This window comes from Lactuca sativa, chromosome 4 (assembly GCF_002870075.4).
Source record: "Lactuca sativa cultivar Salinas chromosome 4, Lsat_Salinas_v11, whole genome shotgun sequence".
Lineage (NCBI taxonomy): Eukaryota > Viridiplantae > Streptophyta > Magnoliopsida > Asterales > Asteraceae > Lactuca > Lactuca sativa.
In genome coordinates, this window is record NC_056626.2 from 63,011,950 (window position 1) to 63,025,026 (window position 13,077).

The 13,077-nt window shown below is 34.0% G+C and overlaps 1 protein-coding gene across 1 annotated transcript; it reads left to right on the forward strand.

Moving 5' to 3' along the window:
* Nucleotides 1-9,018: 9,018 nt before the first annotated feature.
* LOC111885651 (uncharacterized) lies at nucleotides 9,019-12,578 on the forward strand. The gene is made up of 5 exons (XM_052770882.1): nucleotides 9,019-10,534; nucleotides 10,694-11,249; nucleotides 11,328-11,672; nucleotides 11,748-11,853; nucleotides 11,925-12,578. Exons 1-5 carry the CDS (start codon nucleotides 9,019-9,021, stop codon nucleotides 12,576-12,578), a joined length of 3,177 nt encoding a protein of 1,058 aa, XP_052626842.1.
* Nucleotides 12,579-13,077: the final 499 nt, after the last annotated feature.

Sequence of the window (13,077 nt, forward strand, 5' to 3'; positions counted from 1 at the left end):
GAGAGAACAAATCTTCTGGATTACTTCAGCAGGTACAACGATAGCGGCTGACTGATTGAGGAGGCTTCAATGCAATCCGTCACATAATCTTCAATTGCAGCTTCACTTGCTTATGGGGTTGAAGGATTGAATGTTGAAAGAATAATCTTCATTTCTTGCTCCTTCGAATGAGAATTCTTCGATGCTCACAGACGAGGCTTTGGCTCAGAAATCTTCAACACAAACTCCATGAGTCTTATCTATACCTGAAATCACTTTTCAAGACAAAAACAAAACTAAAAGAAAACTTAGCACACAAATTAAAACATAAACAAAAATATATTTTTTAATTTTTTTGATTTTTCTGAACAAGAAATAAAACAGAAATAACACTATTTTTGGATTTTTAATTTTTCTGATTTTTTTTCATTAATTTTTAATTTTTAATTCTCCCCTAATATTTAAATTAGAAGAAACTATGACAAATTTAACAAAAATAAAAATCATATCTAACTTTAAGAGAGATTTGGGATCAAAGTTTTTAGACAGCCTTTATCCACTTGTCGGTACCTTCTATCTTCACGTCTTTGTCTGGTCGATCGCCGGTATTGTTGTCCACTTAAACACGAAAAATTATGACTTATTTAGGACACACTATTTGATACAAGACAAGGTGAACTTAAGTTCCTAAAAATTATATCTGATCCTAATTCCTTAGATACTATATCTTAAGGACCATTCATCTGACGACGACCAGGGATATTGTTGTCCACCTAAATTGAGCAGCGAGATCTATAGGCATATTGTCAGGCTGACGACGACCAGGGATATTGTAGATTCCCATATATATCTCCCTGCTCAACCTATCCGAGCGTCGTATTGTCAGGCTGAACGTATCTAACTAGGACAAGATTTGTCAAGTCTATAAATTTCCTAAGTTCAACTCTGCCTAGTCATGTCCATTTAAAATTTTTCGTGCCTACCGACGCATCAAGTCAGAGCATAGACCCTTCAACTTCGGGTAGGTTACGCAGACTCAGGTTGCCTGTTATCACTTGATAATATCACTTCCCAAAACATCTCCCTCAAACACAGACTCATAACCAATATATATATATATATATATATATATATATATATATATATATATATATATATATATATATATATATGATTTTCTGATGTTTTTGGATTTTTTAAAATTTTAAAATTTTTGTTTTGTTTTTATTTCTCCCCCTAAATTTGTGCATAGGAGAGAAACGAAAGTAAATGCGCAAATTTAAATTATCCTAAAACAAAAATTAGTCTTTAAAGCGAATCAGGTTAAGAAAAACTTAGGAGTATAGAGAAGAAAACTCAAACCGTAAGTCACCGATTGAATTTGCATCCAGAAGGTCTGAGAACAACACGCATAATCTCAAAACAGATCCGAAAATTCTTCATATCATTAAGCACTAACCCCATGTGATCCCTTCTTTTCTTCCTTTCCCGCAAAAGGACACATGCTCTCAAACAATGTTCTGAGTGTTGTACAGTTGAGAGATGTCTCCTATCATGTGCCTGGAACAGCCACTACCAACAAACCGAAGTCTGATGATATGCCTCCATAGCTGCTCCAATACAGAGCGGGATTAGTTGGTCTTTGGAACCCAGTCCATTTTGAAACTGGGTCGACCTTTGTCATCAACGCACGATACTCTCTCCCATGACATATCCTGTTTATCACAAACAGAAGATGTAGAAACGTTAGAAGCATTAGGAGATTTGGGAGAGTGAGCCTTTGGAACCCATTTGTAGTTAGGTTTAACCCATTTCTTTTTCGATCCGATGGGTGGCTCAGTACTTGATTTGGAACTTGAAGCCGATTGCCGAGATGACTTTGACCTAACCGGTCTTGGCTTCACAGGAGCATCTCTTGAATTGGGCTTGTTGGCTGACATTTCCTTCTTGCCCTTGGGATTTTGATTCTTGGCCTTGGAAGATTGATTCTTGGCCTTCTGCGCGTTCCAATCAGCATTGTCTGAACGTGACCTTGAGGGGTTTCTTTTGGAGTATCTCCCTCTTGGTGCGTTCTGCCACCTTTGTGCATAGTAGGGAACGTATGCGCGATTAGGACAGTTTCTGGCAATGTGTCCAGGTGTTCCACAGTGAAAACAAGTCCTTTTCTTCACTGTGAAGTTATCTATTCCTGCCCCTGGTGGCGTATCCTTGCCTCGTTTCTTGTTGTTCCCATATGCACACTTACAACAGGCACTTTGTTGCGCTGGAATTGGAGGCCTATATTTCTCAACGACAGGTTTGTTAGGAGCAACAGAATTCGAAACAACATATTCTGAGTTCAAAGAGTCATTGGTTTGTTCAGTAGTGTTCTCCTTGTTCGCATCTTCTGCTACTTTACCTGCACATGTAACAGAAACATTAGTATTTTCAACATTAATAACCCCTCCTGACACAAATCCAGCTGGTTTTCCGTATTTAAGATGTGCCTCCCTGTCAATTTCTTTCTTTATCATAGGGATGGATGTGTAGTTATGATTGTAAGGAGGAGGTACACTATCATACCCTAGAACCTTGTTTTGATTCCTTTTAAACTGCATGCTTTGGTCTATCATATTTGCAACCACCTCACTTGAGAAATCATATTTTCTAACATCAAGTTTGACGGTTTCAAACTTTCCTTTCGAAGATTCAACTTCAGCCACTAGCTCAGCATTTTGTTTGACTACATAATCATAGTTTTCACATTTGTTACTGTAGTCTTCCTGAAGTTTCCTAAAGTCCTTGGTTTTTGCTTCTAACTCAGCCTTTAGGGGTTTATGTCCTTTCCTGAGTTGATATCCTTCATATCTCAGGTCCTCAACTTCTCTCTTAAATAAATCAATTTGATCCCGAAGAAATTTAATCGTATCTTCACATGATTGAGAAGATGAAACTTCACATGAATGAGAACATGACACTTCATTGACCGGAAGGTTTACAAAACTCTTTAAAGCGTCAAGCTCTTCAATTACTTCAGCAATACTAAGACGATTGAGATCTTTTGTCTTCTTGATGACAGCTACGTTCATATCCCACGATTTCGGAAGTGAATCCTTCGACAATACTAAGCACTTACAGTCAACATTTACCTTATGATTTTCATTTGAGGGTTGTGTGATGACTGCCTGATTCGTTAGTACTTTCACCAACCTTAAATTCTACCTCAAGTAATTTCGTTTTAAAATAAGTTTTGTGATTCGTTGTTTTCATTTGAACTTTTAATTTTTACTTTTATTATTGATAATCACATGGAGTACAAATTTCTTGGTGAATTTATCGAAACTGTTAATAGTGGTACTCATATGTTGTTTAGTTTTTTTTAATCAATAAGTTGAAATTACCTTTTTTATTATTGTTAATCATTTGGTGCACAATTTTCTTGACGAATTTATTTGATTGCTTTATTATTGAGCTCTTTATGGTAAAATTATCTACTTCGGGAGCACAAGTGCATAGGTGTATATTTGTAAAGGTACATATATGCATAAATGTATGCGTATATGTGCATATTTGTTAATTTGTTATTTTGTATTTGGGGTTAGATTGTTTTCCTTGAAATACAAGAATGAAAGATGAAGATTTGTTTTGTTCTGTTACCATGTTGTATGTGCTTCTTAACCATTTGTTTTTATTAGATTAAAATAAATATTAATCTTTGACCTAACAAAAAATTAAAATAAGTTTATAGTTTATCAGTCTCGGTTTTTCATATCTACTCAATATCCAATGTTATTGAGTTGAAAGAACGTGTGGCAAAGTTACAATACCAAAAACAGCTACTTGTCTGTCAGGTTATAAGTTAGAATTTAGAAAGAAAGTAAATTTTTACTAAAATTCCAAAAATGCCCTTTGTAAAATTACTGTTTTGTTTGAGCAGTGTTGGAGGTAGAGGAAGCAAACGATGGTGGTGGCGGTGGGTCCACTGATGAGACAGACGTCACCTTGTGTTATCTCAGGTAGGTACCTACAGAACAACATTAAGAGGAATTAACTTTTTGCAAAAGCTGATAGAGTAACATTTTTTTTTATTTTCTTTAGATGAAAAGTAAACGAAATTCAATTTAAGGTTAAGAATGTAGTCTTCTCCCACATGATTCATGGGCAAGCAATTATTTTTTTGGTAAAAAAAATATTGATTTTAACAGTATTTGACAAAGATGCCCCTACATACTTTTTTTTTTGTAAAAAAAATTGTTGATTTAACATTTTTTTTTCTAAAACGCCTGTGTATACTGTTTGTTTAACAACAAAGCAGGGATAAACCAAGCCAAAACAGGACCCACACTCAAAACCATCCAAAACAACCCATAATAGCAATATACTTGCATTTCTTTAATGTACCGTTTTATATTTACCTCGAATAAGGATACGTTTTGGTTTCCAGACAATATTTTGTTTTTGGTATGGGTTTTATTTTATTAAATGTGTTTGTTGTTGTTTGTAGATGAAGTTCCTGTTGCAAAATCTCCTCAATAGCAGATGAACATGTGTATATTTTTTCTGTTTTTTTACCATTCCAACTAATTAAAAAAAAAACTGTCCCATGGTTCACCATGAACACAATTAGAAATATTTGAATATAGAACATTCAAATTCAATATGTGGCTGGTAGCATCCTATAATTGGATGTTGATCATATGACAACGACATTGGTTTTTATTTGACTTACACTTTATAAGAGTTGACCCATTGTGCTGATCATCGTCCTATCGTCTTTATTGCAAAGCCAGTTGACTTTACCCTTTAAACATTTTTTCTCCCGAATAATCAATAAACTATGTAGTGCATGTGAACTCCTTTTGGAAATAGTTCGATTGAACGGGGTCACTTTTCTAGTTGTAATGAAAAGGTTCAATAAGGACCATAATTGCAAAACATTTTGTTTTTTGGATCTGATCCAGGACAAGAACCCAAATACACCAAAATTGTAATTTAGTCATAATATGTTATTTTAGCCATCGCGTAGGGTTTTTATATATTTATATGATTCCCATCGGCAAATGTTGTATGTTATTTACATCATCGTTTCAGCGTAGGGGTTTCTTTTTAATTGAAATTCATCTAATTAAACGAATTGCCCTTTGCTGGATAACTCAGAAATCAACCATCATCAATTGAGGTATGTATTTTTTAGATAATTAGTATACATCTCTAGTGAATTACAATTATAAAAGTTAGGGATTGATTTGTATGATAATTGTTGTGTTTGTAATTGATTATTGATTATTGAATATTGATTTTTATAATTTTATATGATAGGTTTGTTTAAGAATTATATATTTTTATTTGACAAATATGTTTAAAAATACCATTAGAAGATGACTTATGATGCTGAATTTCTAATTTTGAGATTGGTTGCCCATCTAATAATTACTAGGCTATTGATTTGAGAGACTTGTTTTGGTAGTGTACCCACGTAATAGTAATACTCATTGATTTCTGGCCTCAATAAAGTACATTGCCATTTGTGGTGGATGCTTTTTTTTTCTGCAGTCTAAAACTAATCAATTCCCATATCTTACATATGATATCCCTGATTACAATTCAATAAAGCGATGTATTTATCTAGCTGAATCACTTTGCGCTTTTAAAGTGAGATTTTGTTACCAGAATTGAATATTGTTTCTTATTTTAATCTGAAATTGACATTCACCTAGCCGTTACATCACTACAAATAAAATGACATATAGTGGCACACATTTTTAATGGCATATGGTTAATGTGCCACTATATCATGGTTTTTAGTGGCACTTATCATATGCCACTAAAAATTAATACATTTAATGGCACTTAATCTTTTGTGTCACTAAATTTCATAGTTATTAGTGGCATAATGACTTGATATACCACTAAAACTTTTTTTTATTAAAAATACCGTATAAATAATTTTATAATAACTAAAAAATTTAATTATAATATCAACAATTTATTTTATATTTACATATTTATGGAAATTTATTATGTTAATACTTTTAAATTTTGATTTTGTTGTATTAATTTTGAAAACGAAAATTTTTACTTGAGATTAATTTATAATGTTTCCATTAATTTCTCTATTTTCTTGTTTAAAAAAAAATTCTAATATAACAATTTCATGCTGACTAATTAGATTTAAGAATTAAAGGAAAATTAATTATCAATTATAACCGATCAATACCCATATAACGATTTTAGCAAATCCATGTATTCAATTTTACATAGAATTTTTATTTAATTAAAATATCAAAAGAAAAAAAATCAGTGAATCCCCACTTATTGGATTACTCAAGCGTAGACCCACTTGTACATCCCATCTCAACAGCACCACCATTTTCTTTTCTCGATTTCTCGTTCAATAACTCCCGATAAATTAAAATCTCGTGATAAAATTAAAAACTAGTACATAAAACATAAGCCACAATTAAAATTAAAAAAATGATACGTGCAACAATCAAATCTTACGCTCCCACTCCTGACGATGATCTGAACGCACTATCACCACCCTCTATTTGTCGACGCCGGACGCTGTCGTCGGCTTGTGGGTTCTTCCGTGATCGTCGTTGCTTCCGGTCGTCGCCGCTCCCTCGATCCTCGCCGCTGCTTCCTCGATCGTCGCCGCTGCATCCTCAATCGCCGCTGCTTCCTCTATCGCCAAAACTTCCTCGATCGCTGTCGCTTCCTCGATAGCCGCCACTTCCTGGATCGTCGCCGTTGCATCCTCAATCTCACTGTTAGGTATTTTTGCTGCTCAAATAAGCATATTTACAAATTTCATTTGCTGGTAAATTTGAAGTTGTATACTGCTCGATTTGTTGCAAAATCATTGCCCAAACTTCTAGGGTTTATCAATTTTATGAGAGTTGCTAACCTTTAAAAGTCCAATAGTTTTTGATTATTAGAAATGATGATTGCATTTTGTCTTTCTCAAATAAGCGTATTTACAAATTCCATCTTCATTTCTTTGTCACAATCTGGTGACACCATTAGATCATCTAAGAATGATTATGACTTGTTATTTGAGAGGTCCCTGGTCCATTAATAACATACCAACAATTGTTACAGTTTAAAAATTCAATAAATTTTACAATTCTACATATGTTAGAAATATGAGTAAATAAGAGAATTTATGACTATCACTAACAGCCACTCATAGATCAGAAGGATGAACATCTTTAGTTTTAGGTTCACATAAGCAATTCAAATCAATGTGCATAAGCAATTAAATATAAATATTATGAAAAGAGGCATATGAATAATTGACAACATCTTTAGACATTATTTGACTCAGTTGATGATCAACTATTTGTTTCCTGTTAGCAGCATTGTCCTGCATTATTGAATTCAACCATATCTTCACATGATAAGCTATGAATAAGAATAACTCACAAAGGCACATATAGTCAAGAACTCATATGATTGATGATAGTTGTCTCACAATTATAGATGTTAGAGTCTCTCCAAGTTCATAAGAATAATTACAAAATTTTCCATAAATACTCTCCTAAGGGAATAATCCTCAAAATAGGGACCATTGAGACCACAACCCAGCTGGAACAATCCCCACGATTACAGCAGCACAACAAAATTAGTGCTAAGGTCATAACCACCTAAAGGAATAACAAAAATAGAAGGATAAAGCAAAAAGGGTAAAACAGACAATTCACCACACTCCATAGCTGCTTTATTATTTATTGACCTTTCTACCCCTCTTGCTGTAAACTAGAAGTTCTTGAGGCTTATCATCACACTACAATAAGCTTATAAATTTATAGGAAATAATAATAATATTTTGTATCAAAGGAAATAAATGAAATCCCAAAAGATTAGTGGTCTCGTTTGTAATTAAAAATTTGATCTTTTACGATATGACACTCAAATATTTTGTGGTTAAAAATTGTCATATATGATGATTATCTCATAAGATTTTTTATACTCTATAATACGTTTGTGATAAATATTTTTGGGGGACAAACTGAAGCATACATCATCAAATTTTTGATACTTTGTTTCTTTTTCGTTTACATCTTTTTCTATCACTTCATTTCATTTGTATTTATCATGTACTTATTGAGTTTAGAATCAAAACCATCTCAGATAGATAACAAACTTTTAAGAAGATAAAATTTTGTATCAAAACCAAACATCGGTGGTCCTAGTAGAGTAAATTAATTTTAGAGTAAATTACAGTCTTGTTCCTTGTAGTTGTCTATTTTTAACACTTTTGGTCTTCTTTATTGAGATTTTAACACCGGTGGCCCTTAATGGGTAGTTTGATAACAATTAAGTCCATGCACTTAACAACCCTAACAAAAGGGCTGTCAAACTTTTGAAAAAGACAATTTTACCCTTCCAGCACATTAATGAACAAAATGCTATACATTGTCTAATTTTAAAAAATATTATTTTTTATACAAGACTATATTATAGTTTTGGGTAAAAAAACATAAGTACATTGCCTTTAATGCGTTATCAGTTAATACAATAGAGTAAATTGTGGCTTCAAACTCTGCTTTCTCATTCTGAAACTTCTCTCTTTGCGCTAAACACTTTTCAACTTTTGTTTTCAGCTTCTCATATGTTAGTTTCTTAGCTTCTTCCTATGTTTATATGATTCCATTACTACAAATAAAATGACATATAGTTTCACTTTTTGTAATAGTTATTGTTTTTGTCATATCATGTATGAAAACCACTCATCTAGTTTGTTATTTTTATAATATATGTTTATATTTCTCAAATTAATATTAATTTTTATTGATGATATAGTTTCTTAAGTGAGTTGTATTGTACTACAACAGTTGGTTGACCTTTTAAGCAAGGTTGTTTACGTGTTGACTAGGCTTCAAATTTGAACATGTTGCAACTAGCTCTAGTCTATGTTTCTTTATGTGTTCCAACATTCATGAATTTGTTAGTTTCTTAGCATCCTCCTGTGTTTATATGATTCCATTAAGAGTTGATTAGGCTTCAAACTTGCACATGTTGCAACTATGTAACTTGTTTATTTTCATTGGAGCAGTTATGGATAGATCTTGGATGTATTCTGCACCAAGATGTAGTGAACCTTTTATAAATGGGGTTCAATTTTTCTTAAATTTTGCATTTGAGAGATCAAATGTTAACGGAAAGATATTATGCCCTTGTGCACGTTGCCTGAATATGTATTATCGTGGAAGGGGAGATATTTTGGATCACCTCATATGTTTCGGGTTTCGTTTAGAATACTTGGTATGGGTGTATCATGGGGAAGGCTCAACAACTACATCGTCTGGTATAGTACATAGTGCAGAGGAAGATCTATTTGACCATGACATGTATGAAATGTTGAATGATGTATTTCAACCCGAGATCGACGTAACTGGAGTAGAGACACACAAGGCTACCTTGAATAATGGTCAAGAGGTGGAAAATGAAGGAAGAACATTTGATAATATAGTTAAGGAAGTTGAAGAGAAGTTATATCCGAGTTGCAAATACAACAAGTTATCTAGCATAGTGCATCTGTACCATCTAAAGTGTCTTAATGGATGGAGTAACAAATCGTTCTCTATGTTGTTGGAGTTTTTAAAAGATTTGTTACCTGAAGGAAATTTGTTACCAAAGACCACCCCACAAGTGAAAAAAATAATGGCTAAACTGGGCTTAGGATATGAAAAAATCCATTCATGTCCTAACGGTTGCATGTTATTTTGGGAAGAGAAAGAGAAAGATGAATGTTGTTCTATTTGTGGATCATCGAGATGGAAAGTGTCTCAAGATAATTCAGAAAATGGAACGATTCCACTTAAGAAGAAGGCATCAAAAATATTACGGTGGTTTCCTTTGAAGCCTAGACTTCAGAGATTGTTCATGTCATCGAAGACAGCTAGCCTAATGAAGTGGCACCATGTGGAACGTGTGGGAGATGGAAAGATTCGACATCCGGCTGATGCACTAGCCTGGAAAGATTTTGATAAAAAATTTCCAGAATTTGCTAGTGATCCCCGCAATGTTCGTTTAACTCTAGCAAGTGATGGTTTTAACCCATTCAGGACAATGAACGTGTCGCATAGTATTTGGCCTGTTTTTCTTATTCCCTACAACTTGCCACCATGGTTGGTTATGAAACAACCTAATTTCATTCTTTCCTTAATTATTCCCGGTCCAAGAGCTCCCGGAAACAAGATAGATGTGTATATGCAGCCTTTGATAAAAGAATTGAAGGAGTTGTGGGATGTTGGAGTTGAGACATTTGATGCCTCGACTAAACAAAACTTTCAATTAAAGGCATCAGTTCTCTCTACTATATCCGACTTTCCCGGTTATGCCAATTTATCTGGGTGGAGCACCAAAGGAGCACTTGCATGTCCATTATGTGGTTTTGATACTGATTCTAAATGGCTAACCCATGGAAAAAAGTATTGTTACATGTGTCATAGAAGATGGCTTCCGACTAACCATCATTGGCGTAGAGACACTAAATCCTTTGTTGGAAGAGAGGAATTACGAGTTGCCCCAAAACCTTCTTCCGGAGAGGAGGTTCTCCAACAGTTAGATGGTACATAATTTCTTGCTGAAAAAGTAGATGGTGGTCCATGGAAAAAGAAAAGTATTTTTTTTATGTTGCCATACTGGGAGCACTTGTTGTTGCGTCATAATTTTGACCTAATGCACATTGAAAAAAATGTATCTGAGAACATTGTGGGGACTTTTTTAGGTCAAGGAAAAAAGTCAAAAGATAACTATGAAACACGACTTGATCTAAAACAATTGGGTATAAGAAAGGAATTGCATCCCAAAAAGCGACCTCGAAGTGATACTACTTTCATGCCAAGGGCATGTTATCAAATGAATCGGGATGAGAAGGGATTGTTCTTAAAAATATTAAAGCTAATTAAGCCTCCTGATGAATTTTCATCCAATATCTCTCGATGTGTGCAATTGAATGAGAAGAAATTAGTTGGGATGAAAAGTTATGATCACCATATGTTGATGCAAGAATACTTGCCCATTGCATTACGAGGTACTTTGCCAGACCATGTAAGCTCCACTATAATAGAGTTGAGCGATTTTTTTAGGATCATTTGCTACAAAGACTTAACCGAAGTTGATCTCCAATATCTCGAATCAAAAGTTTCCGTCACTTTATGCAAATTGGAAAAGATTTTTCCTCCTTCATTCTTTACTATAATGGTGCACTTGGTGATCCACTTAGTTAGAGAGGTTAAGTTAGGAGGTCCAGTTGCTTTTCGATGGATGTACCCTATAGAGAGGTAAACAATATTTATGTTAATTTTCCTATTATCTTCTATTATTCTATAGATGATCATTTTTTGTAATTGTAATCATAGGTACCTTCTAACACTTAAGTCCTACGTTCATAATAGAGCTCATCCTGAAGGTTCAATTGCTGAAGGCTATTTAGCTCAAGAATGTGTAACATTTTGCTCCAGATATCTCTCAGGAGTAGAAACCATATTTACTAGACCAATTAGGAATGATGATGAAGGTGATCAAAATGAGATTGAAGAATCTAACAATCTTTGCCCAGGTCGCCCATTGGGACGTAAAAAGAATTCTAGGGTGTCACTTCAGAAAAGAAAGAGATCTTCAAATTTCGTCTTGGACGAGAAGTCACTCACTCAAGCACATCGTTATGTCCTATTTAATGTTGAATCAGTTTCACCATTCCAAGAGTAAGATAAACTAGTTTTCCTATGCGTTTACATATTATTCTTCATTTACCTCATATTATTGTTCTTTATCTGAAGGGAACACAAAAGGATAATAAAGGGACAAAATCGATCTCGGCGGATACATGATTATGAAATCAACAAGATTCACTGCCAACAATTTAGTGAATGGTTTAAGAGAAGGGTAATTTGGAATAAATATTGGATGTATCAAAGTTTGATTTTCAAGATGTAATTATATAATTATGTTGATAGGTTGCACGCATGGAAGAGCAAGGAGATCAAAAAGTAACTGACGAAATAAAATGGCTTGCACGTGGTCCACTTAGAGTTGTGCAAAAATACTCAGGATACCTAGTTAAAGGTTATCGATTTCATACAAGAAAACGAGAGGAACTTCTACGAACTCAAAACAGTGGTGTGGCTGTTATGGTAGAAGGTGCAAATTATTCCAGTAGTCGAGATAGAAGGCCAGTCGAAGGCGTGAATAACTACTATGGAAAATTAACTGACATTATTGAATTAAACTACTCTGGAATGATACGAGTTGTTTTATTCAAATGTGAGTGGGTTGACATCAACAGAGGTTGCAAGAAAGATGGCAATGTAACATTGGTCAACTTCTCATATAAGACACATACCGGTGTTAACTTGATTGATGATCCCTTTGTTTTGGCATCACAGGCCGACAAGGTGTTCTACTCCATGGATCCTAAACATATAGGTTGGGAGATTGTGCGACATGTAAAGCTTAGAGATGTATTTGACATGGGAGGTGCTTATGATGACATATTTGATGTACCTAACTTGCATAGGGTTGGCGATGATGGCATAGATGTTACACCTGAAATGATAATAGCTAATGAAAACATAGATGTCATAGATGATGAAGAAAATAACAGTGACTAGATTAGTATTTGATGATAGTTAATGAAAATTTGATGCACTTTATCTTTATATGTATATTTATACACAAAAAGTGCCACTGAAAGCCTAAAAACTGCAGCAGCAAAAACAAAAAGTGCCACTAAAAGGTTTTAGTGGGAGCGTTTCTAGTGGCATTTATTAAGTGTGTCGCTGATTCTTTGAGAAGCCTTTAGTGGCATTTTTTTGGACTTATAGTGGCACTTTTTGTGTGCCACTAAATGACATATTTTTTGTAGTGCATATATTTAGAAATACTGAAACTCACATGAAAAGCATATTAATTAACTCACATTGCTGATTATTGCCAGTTTGCCACAAAGTCTACTTTCAATATTTCGCAGCTGCTGCTGCAAAAAGCCATAAACAGATTTCCTTTCTGTGTGTTGCTACTTTCAAGAATCCATGTTTACATGTTGATATTCAATTTGATTCTATGTTTGCGTTAATCTGGAAGTGTAATCATGAATTTTGTTGCCTTTGG

Coding starts and splice junctions, on each gene's coding strand:
- LOC111885651 (XM_052770882.1), top strand. CDS start 9,019: ATGGATAGATCTTGGATGTATTCTGCACCAAGATGTAGTGAACCTTTT. Junction 10,535..10,693: donor GGTTCTCCAACAGTTAGATG/GTACATAATTTC, acceptor GGACTTTTTTAG/GTCAAGGAAAAAAGTCAAAA. Junction 11,854..11,924: donor GTGAATGGTTTAAGAGAAGG/GTAATTTGGAAT, acceptor TTATGTTGATAG/GTTGCACGCATGGAAGAGCA.